A 27,294-nucleotide genomic window follows, 5' to 3' on the forward strand; every position below is an offset into this window, starting at 1 on the left:
GATTCCCGGGAGGATGGCATGGATTTAGGCAGCGACGCCGGCAGCAGCCGCTCCAGCTCGGAGTCCAACTCCAGCAAAGTGACTCCGTGCTCCGACTGCAAGTCCTCGCCGTCCCCCAGCAGCTTAGACCTGGCGGCGCTGGACGACGATTCGGAAGAAGAGGAGGACGACGACGAAGACGACGAAGCCGCCTACCTGCCTCCCCGCTGCCCGGGCCCCGCCGATGCCCTCCCCGCCGCTCCCGCCCTCCGCCGCTCCCCGCAGCGCTCCGCCGCTCCTCGCCCGCGGTCGCACCACCGCCCGCCGCCCCCGAAACAGCAGCAGCGGCGGAACGGCGGAGGGGCGCCGGGGCCGGGCGGGCGGCGGGCGCGGCGGGGCGGGGGAACGGCTCAACCCCCCCGGGAACCGCAGCCGCCCGCCATGGACTGGGCGGCCCTGGAGAGGCACCTGGCGGGGCTGCAGTGCCGGGAGAAGGAGCGTGGTCAGAGGGCCAACCCCGCCTCGGTGAGTGGGGAGCGGGGCGGGGGGGAGGGAGCGCAACTTCGCGGAGCATCCCTGGGGTTGTGCGTTGGGTCTGGGGTGATGCCGGGCGGCCTTCCCGCCGGCTGAGCCGGGCGCCGGTGTGGATCCGGCTGAGCCGCAAAGCCTAACGAGCGTGCTTTCATGGGGAAACGCCGCGAATTGTTTCCACGGTCGCGTCATCCGCAGACAAAGTCGGGTAGAATTCGCGCATGACTCGAGCCGCCGGAGTGGCCGAGCGCTCCTTGGGACTTTTCCATCGGGGTTGAATTCGAGGGAACCTCCGGAACGCAGCGCAGGAGCCCCGCGGTGCGCCTCGCCCACAGCCCGCAGCTTCCCCGCCTGGTTCGGGTTTTGTTAAGGCGTTCCAAGCCCTCGCATCCTGTGAAGTCATCTGGCTCGGAGAGGTAGGGGATTTTCCCCGAAATCCTCGAATTACAACTAATTGCTGAAAAATGTGGGTGGGTCTTGGGCATGGTGAATGGCTCATGGATGAGTGTGACAGCAGCGGTGCGGGGCGCTGTGCCCAGGGCCTGAGCTGGGGAGCCTCAGTGCTTGGGGACAGGTAACGTCCCTAATAGCTGCTTTCTGTGCAGAAAGAAAGTCAGCTTTAAAAAAAGAAAGAAAGAAAGAAAGAAAGCTCGTTTTTGTGGCTTGGAGGCTTTCTGTGCTATCTGATGAACTCCTGCTGCCCTGAGCTGCCGGAAGCAGCAGCACTGCTGGAAACTCATTGCCTGCGGTGATGTGCTTAGCAAGGGGAGGGCTCACCTGAGGAACTCTGCCCAGATGTGTTTCTCTGTCTGCACAGAGACTGCAGGCTCCTGGGTTGGGAGGGATGTGTGGTCTGGTGGTAGAACTGTGAGGTTTCTGGGCGACCAGATCCAGTGTCTGATGTAGTGTTTGGCAGCAGCCTGTGGCAGGGGTTGGAAGTCGATGATCTTTGAAGTGCCTTCCAACCCAAACCATCCCTTACCATGATGTTTTCCTAAAGTTCAGCATCTCACTGTTTGTGTTTTCTCATCCTGCTGGAAACCCAAATGTTTGGAAACGTGAATATGGTGAAGTGAAAGCAGGCAGGGGGGAGAGGGGTTGGTTTTCTCCAGCGGCGAGAACGCACTTGAGAAAAGAGAGATTTCAGCGTGAGGAGGCCTTGGTTGGTGCAGTGTAAGATGATTTCGTTAACAGGGGCACAGTGAGCAACAGCTGTTGTTTTGAATGGGAGCATTTCTTCAGCTGGTTTATGTGAACAGGAATCCAGTGTAGACGTTGAGAACAAAATCCTGAGCAATTCGTGTTGGGGCAGTAGGAAATTCTTTCTGCTGTGGGCAGTTGCAGTGAGTTGGTGTCATTGTGCTCCAGGAGCCAGCTGTGACCTGAGTCACCATGCCATACCCAGCACTGCTGTGGGTGCTGGCTGTGCCATAGCTCTGCCCAGCCTGGGCCCGGCTCCTTCCTGAGGCTCTGTGACGTTTCAAAGAATGAATCTTTAAAGGAACATCCATCCACTCCTGGAGAAGCAATCCCATTTCTGCCCCCACTGCTGTTCCCCATCCCAGCCCCGGCCCACAGCTGTACCAGGAGCACAACAGATGTGCTGTGCTGTGATTTACGGCGCTTGGGAGCTGTGCAGGAAGCAGGACTTTGCTGCTCACCATTTCACTAATGGTTCTAATAAAATCAAAATCAGCATCGATGGTTTTAATACTCTTTCCATTGCATCTCCGAGGATGGTGATTACAATCAATAGCATGTATTTTCCAAAGAATAACATCTGCAGATTCCATAGTCAGTTAAACTTGTTGGGCAAGGAAATGGCTTGGCCAACCAGCTTGCCACTTCAGAGCCTGTGGCAGTCAGAAGATGGATGGCACTGCTGAATGGACTGTGCTCTGTGGAGGAGGCTCGATGCAGGCAGCAGTGATAGCAGCTTTTCCTGCAGCCTCGAGGTCTGTGGTCCCTTTGGCAGGACACAAGACACGTTGTGTATCAGCACAGCTTGCCCAGGCCTGTGCCTCGCCTCCAGCTTATGGGTCCTGCATTGTGCTGAACATAGTTGTGTTAGGAAGTTAAATGTGTTTCCTTCTGAAACGTTTGGCTCTCGAGGCTGTCTTGATTTAGAGGAGACGGGCGCAGGGCTCTGCTCTGCTCCCAGCTGTGGTTCACCGTGGCTGGATGCCCAGAGAGATGGATTCAAAGTACAGTCTGTGGTCCAGGATTAAATCCTGGAATGATTCAGTGGCTGTCCTGGTGGGGTCTGGCCCTGTGTCTGCTGGCTGAGTTCAGTGGGAGTGCAGTGCAGAGCTCCTGCCTGCCGGTGTGCTCTGCCTCCAGCATTTAGGGAGCAAATGTTTGCTTGGTGAGGTGGGCAGCGAGGTTGTTCTCACTTTAAGTCATAGATGCTTGACTGAGCCTTCTTAAAGCGTTGGGTTCCTCGTCCCAGCAGGCATTTCCCCAGACAAGAGCTGTCTGAACTTTCACTTCTGACACACTCGTTTTCAAAATCAAACTTGTGGCTTGAGGGGAATTGCATTTCTGTCATTCCTGTGATGTAGAAGCCCTGCCAGACCTCCTCACACACCTGACAGCAGGGTGCCTGGGCTCTCTTATTTATCAGCTGGAGCACCTCTCCTAGGAGGAAAAGCTGAGGGAGCTGGGCTTGTTCAGCCTGGAGAAGAGAAGGCTGCAGGGGGGCCTCACTGCAGGCCCCCAGTACCTAAAGGGAGATGATCAACAGGAGGCAGAGAGACTTTTTACATGGTCTGATAGTAAGAGGACAAGAGAGAATGGCTTTAAACTAAAAGATGAGAGATTTCGGTTGAAGGTTAGGAAGATGAGGCCCTGGCACTGCTGCCCAGAGCTGTGGGTGCCCCATCACTAGGGGTGCTCAGGGCTGGGCTGAGTGGGGCAGCCTGATGTAGCAGGGGGTAGCCAGCCTGTGACAGAGGGTGAGATTGGGGGGGGGCTTTAAGGACCTTCCAACCCAACCATCCCATGGTTCTATGATCTTTAAGGTTCTTTCCAACCCAACCATCCCATGGTTCTATGATCTTTGAAGTCCCTTCCAACCCAACCATCCCATGGTTCTATGATCTTTAAGGTTCTTTCCAACCCAACCATCCCATGGTTCTATGATCTGTAAGATCCCTTCCAACTCAACCATCCCATGGTTCTGTTATCTTTAAGGTCCCTTCCAACCCAGCCATCTTATGATTCTGTGATTAAATTCCTTCTTCGGCACCCAAAGAAGGGAATGGGGCTGTTTGGCTAGGAGGGGTACTCCAGAGGCAGCTTGTTTGTGTTGATGAGGAGCACAAGCCCTTCAGCCATAGGAAATCCTGTCACTGGGTTGAACAGGGGCTGACCTTCCACACGTGGTGCCTCGGACACGCCTGGTGACAAAACACAACAAGGTGACTGTGTCGTACTTCGGCCACTTTCCACCCAGCTCAAAGGTCAGATGAGGCTGGCAGGGTGTTAATGGTTCTGCCAAAGTGTGCCCTGTCAGTCAGCTCAGAAGACAGCTGTAGGTGCACTGACGAGCTTGGTTCTGGAAGCACATTTGTAATTACACAAACGGGGGAGATGCGTGTTTGCTGGGGCTGAAACTGGTCCAAGCAAAATGATCGTAATTAACAATCTTAAGTAAAAACTCTACAAGCTGCCTCTGTCGGTGCTGCAAAGGCTGTCATTAAAGAAAATGCTAAATATGTGGGGTGACAGTGTGCAGATGCCTTTTTGATGAACAATTCTCCTTTATCTGAGAGTTGATGTGATGGGAAGAGCTCTGTTATGGATGCCAGCAAGCTGCCCGGCCGCCTGGTAAGTGGCTGTTCCTTATGGTGTGCAGAAATCTCCAATTCAGACTGAGAAAGTGGGGCTGTGGGAGTGCTTGTTGCAATGCAGGCAGCAGCGAACTTCCAGGTTGGATATTAGGAAAGGTTTGTTCTCCAAAAGAGCGGTGATGCAGTGGCACAGCTGCCCTGGGGGTGGTGGGGTCACCATCCCTGGCGGTGTTCAGAGCTGTGGGGTTGTGGCACTGAGGGATGTGGGCAGTGGGTGTGTGTGTGTGGGGGGGGGGGGGGGGCGGGGGTTGAGCTTGGTGATCCTGGAGGTCTTTTCCAACCTTATTGATTGGATGATTCTGTGAGATCTTTAAAAAGTGCCATTTGTGGTGCTGCCCGTTCGAAGATCCGTGGGTACGTTTTAAGAGTATTTGGGGTATTGGGTGTAATGGGCAGCAAAGACTGAAGATTTCTGAAGAGAGAGGAGAGCTTTTGGGGAGGTCATGCAATGATTGGTGTGAATTAGTTTTGCAGTGTAACCCCACAGCCCCGTTCATTTTCTTGCATACTGTGTGTGCTAAGCAGGAGAGTTAGAGTTTTCCAGTTCTCAGAATTGGCCTGTGCTGTGCAAAACGTGTTAATTTGACTGCTGAAGAACCATAGCTTCTGCAGCAACACTCAGGGATGGTGTGTGTGTAATAGCAGTGTGTGTGAAGAGAGAAATTATAGGCAGAGTGTATTAAAAAGCACAGGAAGAGTCAAGTGTTTATTCAGTACACACCAAATGCATTCAGGATCTGCAGAGGAGCATCTGGGTGAGCTGTGGGCCGGCTGCCATTGCTGATGGCAGAGCCTTTTGGGAATGAGTGCTGAGCCCCAGCCTCTCATGGGCACAGAGCAGAGGGAGTAAAATATATTAAGCAGTGAATGCAGGGCTGAAGCCTGAGCCATGGAGATGCCTCTGCCCTTTTTGTGATCCAGCATCCATCCTGCAGGAGCCCCAGAGTAGCGCAGTGGTTGCATGGGGACCTTGCATCCTGTGAAGGATGCTTGAGATTTACTCTGTCACCTTAAGGATAAATGGGAAGCGGAGGAGCTTCCCTGTGTTGTGCCGTGTTTTGCCAAATCTATCCCACTTCTGTGAGCAAAGCACTAACAGCTCTGATGGCAGTGAGCTCCCGTGCTACCTGAGCTGAGTTGTTCCCTGAGGCAGGATTGCTCTGTAATAGCTGTTGTCATCAAGGGTTTTCAGCTTTTTCAAGTACTTGTGTCACTTTCACCCACTTTGTCTTTCCCCATCATGCCTATGGAGTCATTTGCGTCACAGCAGCAGTAGATCTTATTTATTCCACCAATTTCAGCTTCCTGCTCAGTGATCTATGGGTCGCCTTTAAATGAGAAAATTGCACTAAAGCCATTTCTTTCAACCTGTCCATGCTTTGTTAGAATGAAAGCCAAGTGCTTGCGTGAGGTGGAAGAAATAATGGCAATGGGGGGGGGGGGGATGGAAGGAAAAGAAAGGAGAAGGGGAAAGGAAAGAGGAATTGAAAGGAAAAATGAGAGGAGAATGGAAAGGGAAAGAAAGGAAAAGGAAAGAGGAAACTGAGAGGAGAAAGAAAAGGGAAAAAGGAAGGGAAAGGAGAAATGGGAAAGGAAAAGGGAAAGGGGAAATGAGAAAGGAAGAGAGGGGAAAAATAAAAGGGAAGAGGGAGGAAAAGGAAAAAGGAAAGAAAAGGGAAAGGTGCAGGAATGAGATTTACTGCTCTCGGTTGGTAGGTGGCAATGCTGGGAAAAACTGAGAGAGAACTGTATGGCAGTGCTTAATTCTTTATGAACACCAAAACTGGTAATATGTGTGGTCTGTAGGGGATTGAAATGCTTTTAGTGAGTTATTAAAAATTTAATGTACATTTTTTTATTTAATGTAACTCCCATACTGAATTTATTAAAGAGGGACTTGGGGAAGTAGCAGAGTTCTGTGCTTGGGCTGTGTGGGGCCATCATGTTTTGTTTTCCTTCCCACCAGGAATGGGGTGATAAACTGATCTCAGCGGTTTAAGAACAAGTAATCTGTGATTGATGCTCCTTACTGAGTTTTCTATGCTGTGCATTTGCATTGGTGCCCATCTCTGATAGCTTAACAAGGGCTGACACAAGCTGGTGAGGCTCTGCTTTCTTCTGCTGCTTCCTCTCCTTGTGTTTCTTCAAATCACCAGCTAGCCATGAAGGGGCCTTGTTTTGTTTTTTTTCTCCTGAGGAAGGCACTTTTGGGTTGGGTTTGGGTTTTTTTTCCCATGAGGGTCATTTTGCTGAAGGGCTGAGTGAGTTCTGGAGCAATGTGACAAGGACATGGCAGGATGCTGAGCTCTGTGCCCGCTTTTCACCTGCACCTCGTGAAATAGGATTCTGTGTTAGGTGAAGGCTCTGTGTTCATCACTGGCTCCAGCCTTGCCCTGGGCAGACAGCTCTAACAAAATGATTTATGTCGTGCTGCAGCAAAGCAAAGCAGAGAAAAGAAGAATGTGAAAGTTCTTGGAAAAACAAATGGATACAAATGCTAAATGCTCATCTTTTTTTTTTTCTTCTTTTTTCCTCAAGGAAAGGGGGCAGCTCAGATGAGTGCATGCAGAGTTAATTACAGCTGATAGAGAAGCACGAGCCTTGGTGCTGTCACTGCACGCTCAGAGCCATACTGCAAGCCTCTATGCCTAGGCAGTGCCTGGTGTTGTCCGTAGCACATGGTCAGGCTGGATGTTAGGAAATGGAGAGGTGATGCATTGGCACAGACTGTGCAGAGTGGTGGGATCACCATCCGTGCAGGTGTTTGGAACCATGGGGATGTGGGCATTGGGCATGGTGGGGTGGGTTGGGATGAGAATCCTAGAGGGCTTCCCCAACCTTAATGGTTCTATGATACACTGTGTATTGTATGCTTGCTAATTGCTCTCAGAGGTGGAATTGAGCCCACAGTTGCACAGGGACAGGGGTGATATGGGCATATTGGAATCTTTTTTCACTCAGAGGGTGGTGATGCACTGGCACAGGTTGCCCAAGGAGGCTGTGGATGCCCCATCCCTGCAGGCATTCAAGGCCAGGCTGGATGTGGCTCTGGGCAGCCTGGGCTGCTGGTTGGTGACCTGCACACAGCAGGGGTTGGAACCGGATGAGCAGTTTGCTCCTGTGCAACCCAGGCCATTCTAGGATTCTATGATAACTGTGGTGTTCCCAAAGCTTGGGTTGGTGTGCAAAAGCAGGGGGCTGGAGGAATGAATGTCATTTGGGCTTTGTTTTCTGCTCAGAGAGCTCCTGGATAGACAGGTGCCCTGCATAGAGCACAGGCAGCAGTTCTGTGCTGTTGGCTTGGGAGCGCATTGCTGTGATTGCAGTTACAGGAGGAGGCTGAGATGAGCCCTGCTGTGGAACTGCTAAAAGCAGAGGGCTCCCAGAGCTGGGCTCACTGGAAGGCAAAGCTCACAGCCAAAGGGAGGGTGACAAATCTGATTTACGAGGCGAGCATCGCTCCTTTGCTCTTATATGGAGCTGCCCCGTGCCGGCTGCAGCTCCTGCACTGCATGACTAACTGGGACCCACCCTTACCATTACTGGTATTTTTAGCATTTTCCATCCCTGTGCTCAGCCTCTCTGCCCTCGCTGTGGTGAGAGCTTCACTCTGCTCTCCCACTGCATCAACCCGGAGGTGCAGCTGGGAGACCTGTGTGTGGACAGGGAGCTGCAGAGCTGCTGCTGGTGGCTTTGTGAGTGGTACAAGTAGACCAAAAATAGGAAAGGAAGGAAAAAAAAAAAAAAGAAAAAACATAGATTTCTGCTAGGCTTTGCTGTGGGCACCGAAGTCCCCAGCTGCCTGTTTCTGCCCTGTGTCTCGGCGTGTTTGTGTTGGATTTGGCTGCGTTTGACAGAGAAGCTTTGAATTTTGGGTGACATGGGGTTGTGGTCTGTGGAATTCTTCAGCCTGCACTTTCCTAATTGAGTCTTTTTGCACACATTTGGCTGGGAGTGGGGCAGGTGGCTCCGGGTGACTGGTACTGGAACAACCCCAGGGTAAACCCATTTCAAGGTCCCTGAGCACTGATGGAGATGTGGTGTTCCTGTTCACTGCAGGGAGTGGGACTGATGGCCTTTAAGGTTCCCTTCCAACTCAAACCTTTCTATGATAACCCCAGAACAGTTCCAGAGTGATGCCAGCACCATCCTCACATGCTGTTCTGTCTCACCTATGGGCTCAGGGGACTCATTGATGACTGGCAGCACAGAGCACTGTACTAAAGACAACATATAAGCACAGGTTGTGTCTGTGCTCCCGCATGGCCAGGCTGGAATTCCAAGTTCTTTGTTGGAAGCACACGGACCCAGAGCACAGGATGTGGGGTTTCTGCTCATAGATGTTCCCATGCAGCCCCTTGTGTCTGTTTGGGGAAGCTGAAGGCCGCATGGCTCTTCGTCATCACTGGGGAGATGTGTCTCATTCTTCCCCTTCCCTTCCTCCTTCTCACACGGTGCTGTTCCAAGTGCTGTCCTAGAAGACTTTGTGACAGCAGAAGCTGCCCTGAAGGACATGAAAAGGAAAAACAATCATTTCTGGTCAATGGACTTCTGTAACTTATTGCAGGTTGGGTAATTCATTGAAGTTGGGTGATTTATTGCAGAGGAGGCGGGCGCAGCCCATCTCCTGGCTGTGGTGTTGGGTGGCTTTGACTTGGGCTTGGTGCTGCGTTGGGTTTGTGCTGGGTGAGAGGATGCACAGAGGAGGTGCTGGGGCTGAGTCCCCAAAATTTCGCCATGCTGTGAGCATCAGGCCTGCACTGTGTGTGTCTATACACAAACACTGAATGTTATGTGTGCCAATGGAGTTTGCTACAAATCCTCTCCTGAACAGGACAGAAATAGCACTGCAGAGCAAAGTGGGCTGTAACGTGCTAATTTATTTATATTAATACAAAATCTTGCAGTTGTATATTGTTCTACTGAAGGGCTCGTGCTCTCCATAGCATTTTGCATAATGTGACTCTCGCATTTCCAAAGGAGCAGCTTATCCTTAAGGACATAAATACAACCGTGGGGAGGCAGCCATAGCTCTTCAGTTGCTATCTCACTGTGCTCATTAGAATGGAGAATTGGTTCTCCATTCATGAGCAGCAAAAAGCTGGTGGGAGATCGTACCTACTAATCATCAGGCTATTTGTAAATCCTCTATTAAGCACGTGTGAGCCAGCTGATTAATGGCACCATTGCAAACTAGGGCCATGCAGCTGTATCTGCGAGCTGATACAGGTGGGATGTCTGGAGGTTGTTGGCTGTGTGGTTTTTCCTGTTGGACCACCAAAAAGCTTTGAGTGCCTGCAATCACCCCATGGCATTCCAGGGTACTGACAGCACTGTAACACTGGGGTGAAATTGTTGGTGGTTTACTGGAGGGAATGGGAATCGTAGAACCACCAAGGTTGGAAAAGACCTCCAAGATCACCTGATCCAATCATCCACCTGTATTTCCCACTAAACCACGACCCTCAGAGGGATGGTGACTCCATCACCTCCTGGGTAGCTGTGGCCTGGGCTGTGAGTGTGATTATCTGCTCCCAGGGAGGAGTGGCACGTCCCAGGGGGTGGAATGCTGCTCAGCATCGCCCTCCCTCGAGAAAGAAGAAAGAAGTAATAGTCCAGAGCATTAGACATGAATGTAATCCAAACAAATGTTCCCCTTTCCAAGGAGATTTCTAGTATTAACCGATTAAAATATAATCTTTTTTTTTTTTTCTTTCTTGCTAGATTTAAACCCTGGGAAGCTTTAGCTTGGCTTAAAGAGGAGCTAAACCCATAACTCCTAGTAAATCGCTAGCAAATAAAGATGAAATCCCGTGATGCCCCGTGTAATTCCCAGCTGGGCGGATGGGAGCAGGTCTGTGTCCCTGTTTTATAGGGCTGGGGTCAGCAGGCAGCACAGGGTGTGTGCTGATCACTGCATGGGGCTGTGGGAAGAGAGGAGTGCGCTGGGATGGACCGGCCACGGCTTCCTGCCCGCTGCTCACCCGCATGGCTCACTTCCTTCCCATGGAGGTGGGGATGTGCCCCCCCACATCCTGTGGTTATGTGTGAGGATGTTTCCCCCGCATGGGGATGGCTGTGGGAGGGCTGGGGATGTGCAGGACTCAGACGTGATGTCTTTTCCCCCAGCACTGGTGCCACCAGGTGATTGCCCCTTCATTTCTCAGGTCTTTTCCAACCTTAGTGGTTCTGTAGTAACTGATGACATCCTGGTGATTGACTATGGGCAGTGTGCCTGGTAAAGCCACTTTTCCCTTCTTTTTGGATCTCCCCACGTCCCAAACCCTCTGCAGAGCATCCAGAGGGAGCAATGGGGGAGAGGGCTCAGGGCTGTGAGTTTCCCTTGTGATGTGCCCAATGGCTGACATTGGAGACGAGGTGCACAGGGTGCTGTTCTGAGCTCACTGTACTTTTCCACACCAAGCCCAAGGTGTGTGCTGTGCTGAAAGTGAATGTTTAAATGCTGATGTTTGGGAAGCCCCACCTCAGTGAAGGGGGCGCTTTGCAGACGCAGGAGGAAGCCTTGTTTGGGTCACTTGGTGCATTTGTCCTTCGTTTTTGAACCTTATCCCATGAGTTCCCATAGTTCTTTTCCTACCATCTCCATTTCCACTCCTGGTGAAGCTGCAGATTGCTGTTATCTCCCCCTGCATGCACTCTAGCATGGAGGAGGAGCCAGCAGAGCTGGGCAGAGCTGTTTTTCTACAAAGGCCAATTTTTCTGCAGGCACATCTGGTTCAGGAATCCAATCTGGGAGCAAGTGCCTCTGCAGTCATTTACATTCTGGAACCTCACAGCTGGCTGCGAGGAGGAGCAGGCAATAGCTGGTACTGCAGAATAAAGCCATGTTGCGTTTAGGATCCTCGAGCTGTGAGCTCATCTCTGGGCAGTGTTGGTATGGGGGGCAGTGGCCATTTTGGGGGTGAGCCATGCCCAGCAGAAGGCAGGGCTGGAGTGTGGGAGCTGCTGTATTCTCACAGCCAGCAGTGCCCCAGACACTTGCAGGTGGGGCTGTGGGGCAGCTGTCAGCCCCCAGAGGGTGAGTGGTGAATCCAAACTGAGGTAATGGTGCTCAGTGAGGACCCAGCACCCACAGGCTGTGAAGGCAGAGAATTGCTAACTTGTTCCTCTGTTCTTTGCAGTTTTTCCTATTGAGACTTCTACAATAGAAAGCAAAGTGGGGGTTTTGTTCCCTCATGTGTGTCTGGCCTGAGCTTGTGGGAGATGTTTGCTATCTTATAGTGTTATTTTGGAGAGGCGATGAAGCCACCTGCAAAGAGCAGCAAGCCATCACCCTGCAGAAAACCTCTGCAGAGCAATCACAGAGCCACGGCATGGTTGGGTTGGAAGGGGCATCAAAGATCATAGAGCTGTGGAATGGTTGGATTTCAAGGGGCCATAAGGAAGATAGAGCTGTGGAATAGTTGGATTTCAAGGGGCCCTAAAGATGATGGAACTCTGGAATGATTGGGCTGGAAGGGACCGGCTGAGGCTGCCCAAAGCCCCATCCAGCCTGGCCCTGAGCCCCCCCAGGGATAAGGGCACTCATTGGGTGTTCGATCCCCGCAGGCCTTGGGACGCTTCGGCCTTGGGTGTTCCGTGCTGGCACTGCGTGCCGCGGGCGGCCCCGGCTGTGCGCTGCGGGAGGCGCTGCGGGGCCGCGCGGTGCGGGAAGCAGCCGAGCCCTGCGCCCCCCCTCCAACCCCCCCGCGCCCGGCGGAGCAGGCGGGGCCGGGCGGCAGCGTCCATCTTAGCAGCCGCGGGATGCTCGGAGATGGTCCTGCAGGAAAACTGCGCCTACCGGGTGAGGGGCCGCGGGGCCGGGGGGAGGACGCGGGTTTGTTGTGGCGGGTTTGGTTTGGTTGTGTTTTTTTGGTTTTGTTTTTTTTTGTTTGTTTGTTTTGGGTTTGTTTGTTTTTTTTTTCTATAAGGATTTGCGGGAGGCGCGGGGAAACGGAGCCGCGGGGAGCGCTCTGCGGCAGCCTTTGTGGAGGAGCCGCGGTCGGGCCGGGCTTTGTGCTCGCCATGTGATGCTCGCAGCCGCAGTGAGAGCCGCGGTGGGGCTGAGCGGCGCGGCACGGCTCGGGGATGCTCCGGCCCCGCCGTCAGCCCGCCCCGCAGCGCGCCCGCAGCCCCGCCGCTGATGAAGCTGCTCCGGGTGAGTGCGTGCGATCCGCCGGCCCCGCGCGGCCCCGTATCTCTGCGGGAGAGAACGATTTCTAAAGGCGTTATGTTGCACTGCTCAATGAGGAACGGGGCTGCGGTGGGGTGCTGGACCCCCGCCTCGTCGGGCAGTGGGAGCCCGGCATCCTGCTGTGGATGCGGCACCTGCAGCTGTGGTTTGGTGCCGTGCAGGCATTGGGTTCGATGGGCTCAGAGCTCTTTGCCAAGCTGAATGACTCGATGACTCTACGATTCTTGTTGTGCCTCCGTTGCTGTGTGCCAAGAGGGTCGGTGCTGCTGTGGGTGCACCTGCTTGGGGAAGGGCAGCGTTTGGGGCTGGGTTGGTCCATGTGAGCATCCCCTGCACTACAGCAGCACTCAGCAGTGCGTACGTGCGGTGCAGGGCGTGTTGCAGAACGGCCTAGCAGCATTCCCAGCAGCGGAGCTGGGCCTTGGGAGAGGGGCTGTGCAGGGCAGCAGCTCAGCTGCGGCGTTCCTCTGAAGTCAGGCTTCATCTTAAGGCTAAACATCTCTTATTGGTAAAGGTACCATGGAGGGAAATGATATCAGTGTATATATCTGTGTGTAGGGGTAATTCAGGCAGTTTTTCAGTGGATGCTTTTCGTTGCAGCAAGTGCTTCTGGAAATGGATTTCCCTTTTTAGCTCCTTTGGAAAAAAAAAGAAAAAAAAAAAAAAAGCTGTTTTTTTGATCTCTGCTGGAGGGAAGCTGGTTGTTCTGCAGCTACAAGCCTGTTGCTCCCCTGCCATTATAAATGGGGCCATTGTCTGTGGGCAGGGGATGTTTCCTGGCACGTTTGCTGAGATGCTGCGCATCTCGGGGCAGTGGGCACACGGTGCCCTGTGGGCAGTGCATGGTGCATGGCAAGCAGTGCCTGGTGCTGGCCTGGCAGCATCCCTATGTGCTGATGTTTCATTGCACTGCAGTAGTGCTGCTGCATTTGATCTGCTTCCATTGAGCCGGTCTCTCTCCTCCGGAACAGTAAATATGAAGACAGAAAAAGGCAGAAGGAATGCAGATCCTGGGGAGTGCATTCTCACTCAGTGCAATCTGTCCCACAACCTTCCTACCCCCGCTGGCTCATTAGCCCAAAAGCCAAACGTGAATGCCAGGTTGTGGTTCCATCTGGGAACCATCAGAGCTGGGGATGGGGCAGCCATGCCTGCCCGTGTTCCTCACATCCCTGCTCAAACTGCTCACTGCAGCTCCTGGGGATTTAGGAGAGCTGCAGAGCAAATAGAGGAGTGAGCCAGCGCGTGGAGAGAGGCTGGGGACATGTTTGCCCTAGGGACATTCAGCAGAAAAGCTCTGACCCGAGCACCAGAGGGTGGTGGCCTGGGAACCTGCTGTCCTTGCACTCTTCCTTTTGCTCTCCTTTGGGTTCTCTGTGCTCAGGAGGCTCCAAGCTCTGCCCTGAGGCTGCCTGCATGCTCCAACGCTGCGCACTGCCAGCCCTACTAGGAGTCTGCCTCCATCAGAGGGGAATTTCTAAGATCTGATAGAGGAATGCCCTTTGGAAACCTCTGAGCAACCAAATGAGGACACGCAGCCCGAAGGCTGCAAGTAACCCAAGTATAAACAAAAAGAAACTTCTTAGTTATTTCCTTTTCTGTTTTATGCTGATTTATTTTCCTGTGTCAAATATTTTGTTCCGGGCTCCGTTGTTTTTTTTTTTTCCTCCTATCATTTGACAAGACTTCTTGGCTTCTTCCCACCTGGGCACACTGCTGGCTTCTGTTCAGCTGCTGCTGACCACCACCCCAGCTCCCTTCTTTCCGTGCAGCTCTCAGCTCTGCTCCACACCCACAGCAATGCATGGGGTTGTGAGTGGGGTGCAGGACCTGGCCCTTGGTCTGCTTGGAGTTCATACAATGGGCCTTTGAGAAGAAGCCCCACATGGGCCATACAACACCAGCTGCCTGCTGCTCCCAGAGCCATGGCACAGAACAAAGGCTGCGTTCTGGAAAGCAGGCTGAGGGCTTTCTCATTCGGTCTGATCCCAAGAATGCTCTACAAAATACATTGGGAGCATGGGATGTGCTAAAGCCCGGGTGGGAAGGGTCAGCGTCATTCCCCAATCTGCAGTGAGTTGTTTTAGTTCACAGGAAATTTAGGTTTCTTCTCTGACAACTCAATGACAGCAGCATTTGGAAGCTGATGCTGAGCAGAATGGGATGGTGGTGGTTCCCTCTCCCAGTGGAACAAGCATCAGAATCATTTTGGGCTTTGCATTGACACAAACCAGCGTTACATAGGCATGGCATGGTTTAATTTAGCTCCTTGCTTGTCCATGAGCAATGAAGCAGCCCAATCCCTCACCTTGCCTGGGCAGATCCAGAGGCTGCCACCCTATCCCAGCAGCCCCCAGCCCTGCACTGGGGCCACGCAGCCCCACATACTCCTGTATTAACTTCTCCTTCGGTGCTATAAAAAGCAGAGCAGCCTCAGGTGGCTCCGGCTGCTTCTAACAGCACTCCCCTTACACTCAGCAGTGCTGTAACCATGGAGCTGGCTCACAGCTGATGCAATCTGACGTCTGCATCCTTCCCCAGGAGGAACCCGCTGCTGACGGTGCCCACAGCTTTGCAAAAAGATGCTGTGGAATGGAGGTTGTCACCAGGGACAGGGTGGGACAGCATCTGTGGGTTGCACTGAGATGTTCCTCCTGCGTGGGGCATCCTGGTGCGGGGCTGCATCCCAGCCTGGAGGGCAAGACGGGGGGCATGAAGGCTGCAGTGAGCAGTGAGGTGGTGTCAGGGCCAATGGAATAGTGTTAGACTGCATGCCCAAAGCCCTTCCTCCACTCTGCGGGGTTTGTTTCTCAGATTTATGATGCTGCTGTTGTGGCAGGGAGAGGAAATGTATCCGGGGAGAGATGCTGCACTGCCTGCTTCCCTTTAGCAGAACTTTCTTGTGACGTGGGTTACCATATTATCATTATAGGTGACCAGAGGTAGGACCTCCCACTGCCCCAGGGGAGGGTCAGGTTGGATATTGGGAAGCATTTGTTCTCCAAATGCTGTTGGAACTGCTGCCCAAGGAGCAGTGGGGTCACTGCATCCCCAGAGGTGCTCCAGAACTGCAGGGATGTGGCACTGAGGGATGTGGGCATGGTGGCGCTGTGTTGGGTTGGAGATCTCAGAGCTCTTTTCCAACCTGAATGGTTCTGTGATCCTCTGACCTGGAGGAGGTCTCTCCCATCTCCTCCTGTTCCACCACATATCTGCAGGGCAGAACCCAGGGGCCCATTGCAACCCCTGCTGTGTGTTGGAGGAGATCCTGAGCACAAGGGTGGCGGGCTGTCAGTCGGGCATCTGAAAGGTCTTCCCCAACCCTAACAGCGAGTCTGCGATGTCTGAGCGTTTGCAGTATTTAAAAACAAAAACCTTTTCCTTGAAGAGACGGAGGGCCGGTGCGTGCAGCAGCATTGTGTTGTGCACAGAGCTGGGCTGAGAACTGGAGATGTTATCACTGCCAACTCAGGGACCCCATTGTCAGCAGGGGAGGTTAAATTTAGCAGCACTGGGAAATGACACAGTGAGTCAGCGGTGGAGGGGAAGCAGAAAGAATGAGGCATGCAGAGAGCTGCGTGTCCTGGAAAAGCAATGGGATTAAGTGGTGCCCTGTACTGCTGCTGTTATTATTTCTCCCCTGAAACTTCAGGATGGGGTAATGTCGTGGTGGTTAACCTGTGGGTGATCGGAGCCAGCAAACTCAAGGCAATGTGCCTTTGAAAAGAGGAGTGGTGGCACTGGGATCTGTCACTGTGGGGCTGCTGAGGGCATTCCTCTGCCACACCGAGGAGCAGTGCTGCTGTTGATGTGCTGCATTGGCCCAACAGGACGCAAACCCCATAGCCTGGAGGATCCCCTGCATGGTCCCCGAGCTTCTGGCTGGGGGAGATAAGGGCTGCGGCCCTGTGAGTGCTTGGGGAGGGCGGTGGGGTCTGAGCTGTGCATAAAATACCACTTGGGTCCTGTTGGTTACTTCCTAGGAACCCGAAAAAACTCTTAGAGCCCAGAAGCAGCTCTCTAGGGAAGCTGATATCGGAGGCGAGCTCCGCTTTGCAATCACTTCACTGTCGGAGGTTGTGGCTCTGACATCAGACACCGGGATTTTTCCTGCCCTTGTGCAGCACTTGGGGCTATTTTTACCCGGCGCTGCCAGTGGCTGCAGGAAGCCCTCAGCTTTCCTCTCCCGGTCCCGCTCTGCTGCCTGCCCGCAGCTTTGACTTTATTAGGGCAAGGCCTGCGCCCGCGGGGAGCAGCGAGCAGCGATCCCAGTGCCACGGCCGCGGCGAGCGGAGATGTGCCCACGGGGAGCAGCCGGGGAACGGGGCCATGAGCGGGGCTGGTGATGGAATGGGTGACATCATCGGGCAGGCATCCGCGCGGGATGTGGAGGGGAATTATAAAAAGGTAGGAGACAAAAAGGGGCCTTTTGTCAGCGTGCTCCGCATGGATGGGTGCTGCCAGGCGGCGTGCACGGGGCGTGGGGCTGCACGTACAGGGCTGCAGAGAGGGCAGACCTGCTCAGAACTCTGTGCTCGGGCATGGGGCTGCACGCATGAGGCTGCACAGTGGGGCTGCACGCGTGGCCACTTTGCGCTGGATGCTCGTGCCCCACCGCTGCCTTTAACCATGGATGCCCTCTCCCTGGTGTGATGTGGCAGAACTGTCCCCTCTGTGTGTCCTCGTCACAGCTTGTCCCCAGGGGCGTTCCCAGACACCTCCTCAGACCAGGAGAGCTGGCATTTCTTGGGCTCCGTGCCACATGGCTTGAGAGACGATGAGCATTTTGTGTTTTTCTAGCAAACCCGGCCGTACAAAAACAAGTGTTGCATAATTATAATTTCTGCTGGTGAATCCAATCATAGCCTTTGTACTGCACAGAAGTAAAAAAGGGTGCTGTGTACGGGTCTAGGACTTTAAATATAGTAATTGTCCATGGCTGGTAATGACAGTCCCTGGCAAAAATAGCCTCCGTGGTGTGGCTGCAGGGACCAGGCAGCTCCACAGCAGTGGGGTGATGTCCACTGATGGCCCCCATAGGCTTTTATTTTAACCAAGGGGTTAAACCCCTTGGCTGGATGGGAGCAGCACTGCCCTCCAGGCATTCATTTACCTGCAGTTCTTGGACAAGAGGTAATGGCCTTAAGTTGCACCAAATTGATATTAGGAACAGATTCTTCTCTGTATGAGTAATTGGGCAGTGGCACAGCTGCCCAGGGAGTTGTGGGGTCACCATCCCTTACGGGGAGTTCAGAGCTGGGGGGATGTGGCACTGAGAGCTGTGGGCACGGTGGGGTGGGCTGCTGTTGGGTTGGGAATCTCGGAGGTCTTTCCCAAACCTAATGGTTCTGTGAATTTGTTGTGCTGTTCCCTCCCAAGCACTCTGGGCGGCTCACAGACCAGCCATGCCTGCTGCTCAGCCCTTGGTATCGATCAGTACAGCTCCAGAAATGTCGCTGTTGTCCGCTGTTAATGGAGGGCTGTTAATGTTGGATGGTTCCAAAGTGCAACGCGGAGCCTGGGAGATTGCTGCGGCACCTGAGTTGCAGATAAATATTTGATGTGCACTTTTATTTGCTCTTCTGAGTGACGTCTGTAATGCATAAAGGCTGCTAATACCGCGTCCTGCATGCAGAGCGGGTGAGTGGAGCAGCCCAGCTCTTAATTCTCCAGTGACGCCAATAATACGGCGTGGGCGATGCGCTGGGGGCTCTTCTCATTTCTCAGAAATCAGCAGAAATCTCGTGGTTCCCATCCATGCACAGGTCAGCAGGGGACAGCCTGACGGATGGGGATTGCGTGGGGATGAAGTATCAGTGGGGCAAATCAGGGGTGTTGGCCAAAGAGGGGCTTTTTGTGGTACGCCTTGTGGATGGCAAGTGTCCGTACAGACCAAGGATTGAACTGTTCCTTGCTCACTCAGTGTTGTGTATATGCAGAAGGAAATAGATGACAAAATAGGTCAGTAGGAGATAAAGTGGGTCAGGCAGCAATGTGGGCGCTGCTGCCAGTGGTGTGAGCAGCCAGTGGGCCAAGCAGCCCCCATAGAATTGGGATGGCCAAGAAAGGGCCCACACAGCATGACACGGGGATCCCGAGCTTGTGTCCTCCAAACAAGAGTCCCAGAGCACTGCCCTTTGTAATGCATGAATCTTCATCAATTCACAACTTTACAGGGTTTTTTTTTAATCTTTTCCAGATCTTTTTCCTGTTTCTCAACCCCATCTTTTTTTTAATTATTTTGTTGTTTTTTTTAACCCCCTGAGGAGGCTCACTGCCCAGCTGATGCCAGGGCAGAGCTGAGGGATGCGATGTCAAAATGCACATTTAAATATAACATGGTTTTACATTTTCCTTGCTAGTACCTGTACTTTTTATTCCATGCATTATTTTTTATATACAAACTGAGTATATTTGATAGTCAGAAAAACCACATGCAATTTTCCTTCTCAATTTCCAGTTTTCAGTGCCCGGTTCAGGATGCATCGAGCAGCTGGCGGGTAATTTATCTACAGCATAAAGTCTGGTTCCCTTAGGTATATTCTATTTCTTAGTAACCGTTCCCTATTTTATCATAACAAATAGGACTCTCCATTTCTTTACGGTCATTATGCTGGGTCTGTTCTATAAGATGGGATGTGCTGAGCTCAGGACTGGGAATAGCATTATTTCGTATCCCTGGTAATGGCCTGGTGGAGCAGACAAATGGCACATTGATTAAATGTACAGATGTCAGACTGGGAGCAGCTGCAGCCGCAGTGGGACGTGGAGCAAAATTACAACGGGTGTGGAGAGAGCTCCATCTATAAGGGAAAACATGCGGGAGCAGTCTGCATTCGTGTGTGTTTTAATGTGGAGTGATTTTCAGCACGTGTTGGAGGTAGGGCTGGTGTGCAGGGAATGCACGGCCCTGTGCTGCAGCCCCTGGCTTCTGGTGGGAGATGGAAATGTCTGGGCACGGAGATGGGATAGAAAGGGTCCTTTGGGTGGGAAGAGAAGCATCCATGGTATCATGAAACACGAAGGTGCTGTGGGGATGTGCCCATCTGGTGCTTGGAGGCAGCTGAGCTCAGAGGTCGGGCCCCTGGCAGAGAAGGGCTCCATCATGGAGGTGTTGGAGGCCAAGCTGGATAGAACCGTGGGCAGCTTGATCTGGTGGGGGCACCCAGCCCACAGCAGGGAGGTTGGAACTGGGTGATGCTGGAGGTGCCTTCCAACCCAACCATTAATATGATAACCATCATAACCATATGATTCTGTGATTTTTTCTTCAGAGGAAAAGGTGCACCATGGACATTTACTGGTGTTTCTTCCATCTTTTTCACCCATCACATGCCCAGTGTGGCAGCAATGCCCAGGGGTGCAGTGAGTAGCACAAAAATTGTTTTCCTTGGGTTTTGTGTCACTGCTTCATCTCATTTTGGCCTGCTCTTCAAAATAGTGGCTCCTTTCCTGCATTCCCAAAGGGGTGGTGTGCTACCAGGAGCGTCGTCAGTAAATAATATACAAAAAGAAAACAGGGAACAACTTGAAAATTCAATGCCCCTCGATGCTCTGGGCGTTGTTTTCATTGCTCTGAATTATTTGTAGCAGTGGCAAAGGAGTTAGATTACAAATAAAGTATGTATTTTGGTAAGAGATTGACAACATAATGGGCAGCGCGATGCTGTAATGTAGGTTGTCAGCACTGGGGTTAGATTAAATGATTAGCTATTTTACGTTAATAATTTACATTTCATTATTTGTCACTTCCCTCTGTCAGATAAAGGTGCGTTGTTTAGGCAGAATTTGAGGCACTGGGCTATGTTAGTGCTGTGGATGCTGCCTGGTACATTTTCTTTTGATGGTACATATTCATTTGCTGTATTCCTGATCAGCTGTTACATGTTACTTTAAAATGAAATGTTTGAGGGCTTCCAAATGTTCCTTCTGCCCTTACTTTCCCTTCCTGTCATCCATTGCCGACAGACACCAGCGCAGTACTGCTGTTGATTTGGGGTACAGATCTGTGGTTCTCATTTATTGCACGCTGACTGCACAGCCGTGGATCGGTGACCCGTTCCAATCCATCCCATAGCCTAACCTTACTCAAAAAAACGCCTCTCTGTGAATGCATTCTTCAAACCTTGGTAATTTGATGGCACCTCTCCTGCATTCCTTCCCCTGCAGGCTCAAAAGAATGAGCGTGAGTCCATCAGGCAGAAGTTGGCTCTTGGCAGCTTCTTCGACGATGGCCCAGGGCTCTACACCGGCTGCAGTAAGAGCGGCAAGCCCAGCCTGTCCTCCAGGTACGCAGGGCTGCGGGGCGAGTGGAGGCTGGGCTGCTTGGTGGGGTTGGCCAAGGAGTTGTGTGTCTGAATTCCTGTTGAAATGTGCACATCCAAAGCAGCAGAGAGCTTGGTCTTATTGCTGGGTTAGCATGGTGAACGACGGGGCCCAGGAGAACCTCATGAGGTTCAACAAACCCAAGTGCCTTGGGAACAGCCTGCCCAGAGGGGTGGCTGCCCAGTCCCTCCAGGCACCCGCAGTGAGGGCTGGGCTCTGAGCACTGATGGAGTTTGGATGTCCCTGTGCATAGTGGGCAGTGGGACCGATGGCTTTCAGAGGTCCCTTGCAACACAACCTATTCTGTGATCCTATGAAAGCTGGTTAAAAACAGAACTGTTGGTTTGTGGAAGAGCATCTTCCTCTAGTGGTTCAAGAGGTGGCCGCCTGTTTCATACTGGTCACCAGTTGGGCTCTGTTGGTTGCATGTTTCACGCTGCACTGAGCAGCCAGGGTGGATCCTGGGTAGCTCGAGTGCCTTCTGTGCTGTGGGCAGATGTGGGGCAGGGAGGAAGAAACCTGGGAGAGGCATAAAACCAGGGGGAATCCTACTAGGGCAGCATGGAGGTGAGACTGTAAAATGCAACTGAACCACAGTGCATCTGAAAAGGAAAGTTGTGCTCTGTGTGGTTACAGCTCAAGCGGTAACTGCTGTCTTGTAATTACAGGGCAGGACTAATTAACATCCTGCAGCAGGGCTGGGCAGCCATAACATGAGAAAACACCAAACGTACCTGGATGCTGCAGCATTTTGTTTGTATTTATAGTCCAGACAGAGCACTGGTATGCACTGCATGGGTCAGGACATCCAGGAGAGGCTGGCGGTCCCCACTGCTCCACCACAGTGCTCCCAGTCTCCTTGTCCCAGTGCCCTGAGGGCAAGCACAGGATGCTTCCTCGTGCTGTTGCATCCTTTTTTTTTGCAGCAGAGCACACTGCATATTGAGTCAGGGGTTCCATGCTCATCACACGGGGCCATGGAGGAGGCAGTGGGAGAGCTGGGCTGCTGCAGCCTGTGCTTGCTGTCACTGTGAACAGCTGGTGCTTGCTCACAGGGAAGGGCTCCACGTCCAGCTGTGTCCCACAGGATGTTTCCTGGATTCCTTTCGAGGCCGGTCGCTGCTTTCCCAGCTGTGCACCATTTTAATCCAGGATTTTTACAATGCAGTCAGCATCCTCCGTTTCTAATGTTCTGGTGCTCCCAGAGGTGCCTCATCTGCCTCTCTGTTAGGATGAGTGTGGGTCAGGCATTTCGGTCATGCTCTTGAAATGCAGGTGTCCCACAGACCCTGATTTGCACTTACTCTTCCCTTTCTGCATAATGCAGTTTGAAGCCAAGCAAAAGCTGTGTCCTGCTCCCCAACCTGGGCGCTGTGTTCACTGAGCCTGGCTCCAAAGCTCATGTGTTAATGCTATCTGTTGTATAGCAATAATGAATTAAAAAAATACCACTAAAATAAGTGTGTTTGGTGTGAGGACCAATATAAGCCCCCTTATTGCAGAGCCTGTGTATGTATGGGCCTCTCCCAGCGTGGACACGTGGTGATGGAGCACAGGAAAGGCAACAGAGCTGCCCCCAAAGGATCATTTGGAACTTGAATATAGAAAAAGGAGTGCAGTGTGAGAGGCAAGGAGCCCTGCTGCAAACCTGCATTGCACCATGCTCAGGGCTGTGCTGCTCCTCTTCCTCATTGCACGCTGGTACTTAGCATGGACAGCACGTGGTGGAGCAAAAGCTGGGCAGGGCTCTGCTGAGGAGTGCCCATGAGATGCCATAGTGCCACAAGCAGCCTTGGGACAGCCCTCAGTAAATCCTTTTGGTCAGCACATGGTGTTTCATGGCCGCAATGTTGAAGCTCTGCAGTGTTGTGGGTATTTCTGCTGTTCAGCAGTAGATGGTGGTAGAGGCACTGTCATGGTGGAGCTGATGAGTTTTCAGTCTGAGCTGTCACTTCCTAATGCTATGTGGGAATTGTCACCTCCGACCCAGGCATTGGGTGCTGCTGCCTGTGGGGCCAATGAGGCCAAGCAGAGTGTTGTGCATCACAGATCTGCCATTACGTATTGCCCATCCCCATCCCCATTGTCACCTCTCCTCCCTGCAGACTCCAGAGCGGGATGAACCTGCAGATCTGTTTTGTGAACGACAGTGGCAGTGATAAGGACAGCGATGCTGATGACAGCAAGACAGAAACCAGCCTGGACACACCTTTGTCACCCATGGTAGGTCTGGTGGCTCATCTCACATGGGCCATAATGAGAACTGCTGAGGCACTGAAGCCCAGAGCAGCTGGCACATTGCTATTACAGGACAGACCCGCTGCAGGGGGGGTTGCACTCAAGGGACATTGCCCTTCTCCTGCCCTTCCTTTCTCTGTGCTCTGTCAGAGCAGTAATGGGTGCAGAGTGGTGTCGGCTCCTATCAGCTCTCCACTCCTTTTTTCCTTCATGGATACAACACAGAGGCCCCAGACCCGTGGTGGGCTTTCCTCCAGCTTAACCAGCTTGTCCATTAGGCACTTATCGATCTGTTTGGCTCCATCTAAAGTGCTCAAGTGGCTGCTAATACTCAGAAGAGCCAATCAAGAAATGAGTTTGATGTAAAAAAAAAAAAAAAGAAAAAAAAAGCCAGCCAACCCTGTAATCTTCACCTTGCCTGTAGAAATGAACCCCTCTGTGTGCATGCAGAGGGTGTGAAGCTGCAGGTCAGCTCCTCTGCTCTGTCCCCGCGGCGGCGGTGCCGGGCTGTAACGGTGCGTGTCTGCTTCCCTAGAGCAAGCAGAGCTCTTCCTACTCCGACAGAGACACGACCGAGGAGGAGTCCGAGTCCCTCGATGACATGGATTTTCTCACCAGGCAAAAGAAACTCCAAGCTGAAGCCAAAATGGCCTTGGCTATGGCAAAGCCCATGGCCAAAATGCAGGTGGAGGTGGAGAAGCAGAACAGGAAGAAATCTCCGGTGGCGGATCTGGTGAGTGCTGGCCGATGCAATGGCCCTTCATCCCTCTGCCCTGGGTGTTATGGGAGCAGGAGAGGAGAGGGGGAAGCACGGAGCTCAGTGCTGTGTTACGACCTCCCAGCTGAGGCTGAAGGCCTGCACTGAGTGCTGGCAGATGCTTTGGTAGTCTCAGTGTAGCCACAAATGGGTGTTTGCAGGGGGGGATGTGTCTGGGCAAACTGGTGCTGTGCAGAAATATGGGTAATTCAGAGAAAAAGAATTAAACAGATGAAAATTCATTTCCAGCTCCCACATATGCCTCATATAAGCGAATGCCTGATGAAAAGGAACTTAAAACCCGCCGACCTAAGAGACATGACAATTGGGCAGCTACAAGTGATAGTCAATGATCTTCACTCACAGATAGAAAGTAAGTGTTCTTTGTTTAATTATCCTTTAGCAAGCACCGTCTACTTCAGGATATATATATTTTATATATGTAAAAACACTGATAAATGTACAGGAATGGAACCATAGAGGAGAGCTGCTGGAGGTGGGCTGTTTGCTAGGTCTGGCTCCTTTGGCTTTTTGCTTTCTTTATCCATCAAGCATTCAGAGGGCATTCAGTAACGTAGCGTTGCTTCAGCATCTAAAAGCAGCCAGAAATACTGCCAGTTTTGTGGCTTCATGCAGCCTTATGGCTGTTTTCTGATATGATGCTCTGCATGGCCTCAGCAGCATCCAGAAGTGGAGAAGCCCTCTGGTCCAATAGACACCACTGAGTTCGTATGTTCTGTCTTGCAGCACATTAACATGGCTCACGTATCCTTGCGTTTGCCTCCTTATCTGTCTTTGCTCTCTCCAAAGAATCCAGGGTTATTCCCCGGCATCTCCACCTTTCCTTATCAATGATTAATTAATCTTAAAGGAAATGTCTCAGGTGGCTGTAGGACAAAAATAGCCCCAACATTCATTGGGCTGCTCTGCAACTCTGTAACTGCTTGTGTTCGTTAATTACCGTCCCTCCTGGCAGCTCCTGCTAGGGATGTGGAGCTGCTCATGCCTGTGGCTGAAGCACTGCAAAATTCCTCTCCTTGCAAACCTCCCCCTGCTCAGCGCGAACTCTCCTCCTCTCTCTCCGGCCCCAGGCTTGAACGAGGAGCTGGTGCAGCTGCTGCTCATCCGGGATGAGCTGCACACGGAGCAGGATGCGATGCTGGTGGACATCGAGGACCTGACCAGGTGAGGGAGGGGTCCAGGGGCCATTTGCCCCCACTGTCAGCCTTTGGAAGCCACCAAGCCAGCAGAAAAACGGGCTGTGTCCATGCAGCAGCCCTATGGCTTAACCCCATTGGTGGCAGGAGGTGATGGGGACTGTCACCACCACGGTGAGATGCGGGTAGCATGGGAGGTCGGTGGGATTGGGCTGTGGGTGACCTCAATCCCACAAGAGCAGGATCTGGGAGGAGACGTGAGCTTACAGAGTCCCACTACCCCACCTCCATGCTTTTGCCAACGCATAACCAGGCTGCTCCTTCCCAGACATGCCGAGAGCCAGCAGAAGCACATGGCAGAGAAGATGCCAGCAAAGTAACCCCAGAGTCTGTGGCAGCAGAGATGGAGCTCGCCTGTCCCTCGCTTCTGTGTCTGTACACGTGCTGATGTCCTCAGTGGCGCGCAGCAAATCAGTGTTAGTCCTTGGTCGTGTCCGAAGCTTTATGTCCGGTGATTGGCCTCCGCTTCTTAATTTATTTTAATTATTTTTTTTCTTTTTTTACTCGTGCCACTCAATATCAGGCGTTTTAATAATATTATTACAGAAAAATGTACAGTACTTATAACGTTATAAAACATGGCTGAGGAGAGAGGGCAGTTTAACTTTATTTTTGTTTGCTTAGAGGTTTTACGTTGGACGATATTTTACCATTGACTACTTTTTTATTCTTCACTGTAGTTTTAAATAAAGAGACTGTACTTGACGGTGCTATACAAGTCCAAAAGACATGCCTGCCTCGTAGTGACGTCGTAACCTTCGGTAATATGTACATTTTAATCAGTTTTCAACATTTTGTGAATGTTGACTACCTGACGTTCATTTTTAGATGTGCTATTAACATTGAGTTGGGTTTCAAAGAGTTACCTGGAAAGTTTTATGTATAAAGATGTAAAATAAACATTTAAAAACTTGTTTCATATGACACGTCTTTTTGTTGGCCGGTGGTTGACTCGGTGATGTACTCAGCCAACTCAGTGTGCAATGCCTCCTTTGTCATCACCAAAAAGAGCCAAGCACGTACAGTTGTGCAGAGAAGACAGGACTGTTGTACAGCTACTTACCTGTAAGCTCATCATGTATGTATGACATGGACTTAAGCTATTCTTCTATACTAGCATTCAGCAGGCCCTAATATTGTGACTGTTGTTAGGCCCAGGCACACACATAGATGTTTCTATATTTTATTATCCACGCTGAATGGCTCAATGACTCCCCCGTGTCAGAAATTTAGAGAAAGAAGAATCTATGTTAAAAATCTTCAGCAGCATCTGAAATGTATGCAATATGGCAGCAGCTCCCCCCTGCCTTGGGGCTGTGCCCTGCTCTGTGGGCACTGTGTCCCTGCCCTGCTCTGCTCCCAGGAGCGGGGACCTTTGCCTTCCGCATTTTCATTCCCCCCAACCCCATGACAGATTCCCCTTAGCAAAGCACTCGGCTGACGACTTATTCAGGGTGTCTGCAGCAAAGCATGAGACGCATCCAAATTCCATCCCCCCACCACGAATGTATTTTATTAAACTGACACTTACTTATTGTTGTTCTGCCCCTCCTTCCCCTGAAGCAGGCCAGGTGCTGAGAGCTCTCTTGGCATTTCGCAGCATTTTGGGGCCATTTTGCCACGTTGTGCTGCTCCAATAGCAAAGGCTGGCTCAGGTGGGAGTGCCTTGTGCTCACCTGCAATGGAAACTCCTCTTATTTAATTTGCTTTTTTTGGAATCTATGCAGAAAATATATATATAAATATATATAATAGTGGGGGTGTTCACTTGTCAGTATCTCCTGTTGTCTTGCTGCTGTACCTGCATGCAGTGATAGCTAGCTGCTGCTGTTGTGTTCCTGTGCTGTGCTTTCACCTGTGAGGCCAACCCCCCATGGGGTGCAGATGGGGGGGCTCAGCCTGAAGCCCCACTGCAGAGATGCTCAGCAGGAGGGGTGGGCTGCTCTGCTCACTGATAAGTGCCTTTAATTCTCTGGAGGGAGCAGGCCTGTGGGCACCCAGCACCAGGACAGCCAGTGGAGTGTCCATCTTCAAGGGTTTGATTTTTTAACTAAAAAATAAGTTAAAGTAATTTAAAATATATATATAGTATTGCTGGGTAATTGCATCTTAGATCTCTGTCCAGTGTACTGCAGTGTCATGCAGGTGTGTACGATGGCAATGCTGTGGAATGAATGGATTAAATGATGTTTTTGAAAGAAA

At 51.9% G+C, this 27,294-nt stretch overlaps 1 protein-coding gene across 3 annotated transcripts; it reads left to right on the top strand.

Moving 5' to 3' along the window:
• Positions 1–27,294, top strand: SCHIP1 (schwannomin interacting protein 1). 3 transcript variants are annotated; one of them, XM_042881024.1, is made up of 7 exons: positions 1–504; positions 20,725–20,843; positions 22,986–23,103; positions 23,654–23,851; positions 24,125–24,248; positions 24,967–25,060; positions 25,361–27,294. In XM_042881024.1, exons 1-7 carry the CDS (start codon positions 19–21, stop codon positions 25,410–25,412), a joined length of 1,191 nt encoding a protein of 396 aa, XP_042736958.1. In that variant the 5' UTR covers positions 1–18; the 3' UTR covers positions 25,413–27,294. The 3 variants fall into 3 exon arrangements, with proteins under 3 accessions (XP_042736958.1, XP_042736960.1, XP_042736959.1); XM_042881026.1 differs by lacking the exon at positions 1–504 and adding an exon at positions 12,098–12,165; XM_042881025.1 differs by lacking the exon at positions 1–504 and adding an exon at positions 16,693–16,962.

The sequence above is a fragment of the Lagopus leucura genome, unplaced genomic scaffold (genome assembly GCF_019238085.1).
Source record: "Lagopus leucura isolate 7727_CA_CO unplaced genomic scaffold, USGS_WTPT01 Super-Scaffold_100029, whole genome shotgun sequence".
In the NCBI taxonomy this organism is placed as follows: Eukaryota; Metazoa; Chordata; class Aves; order Galliformes; family Phasianidae; genus Lagopus; species Lagopus leucura.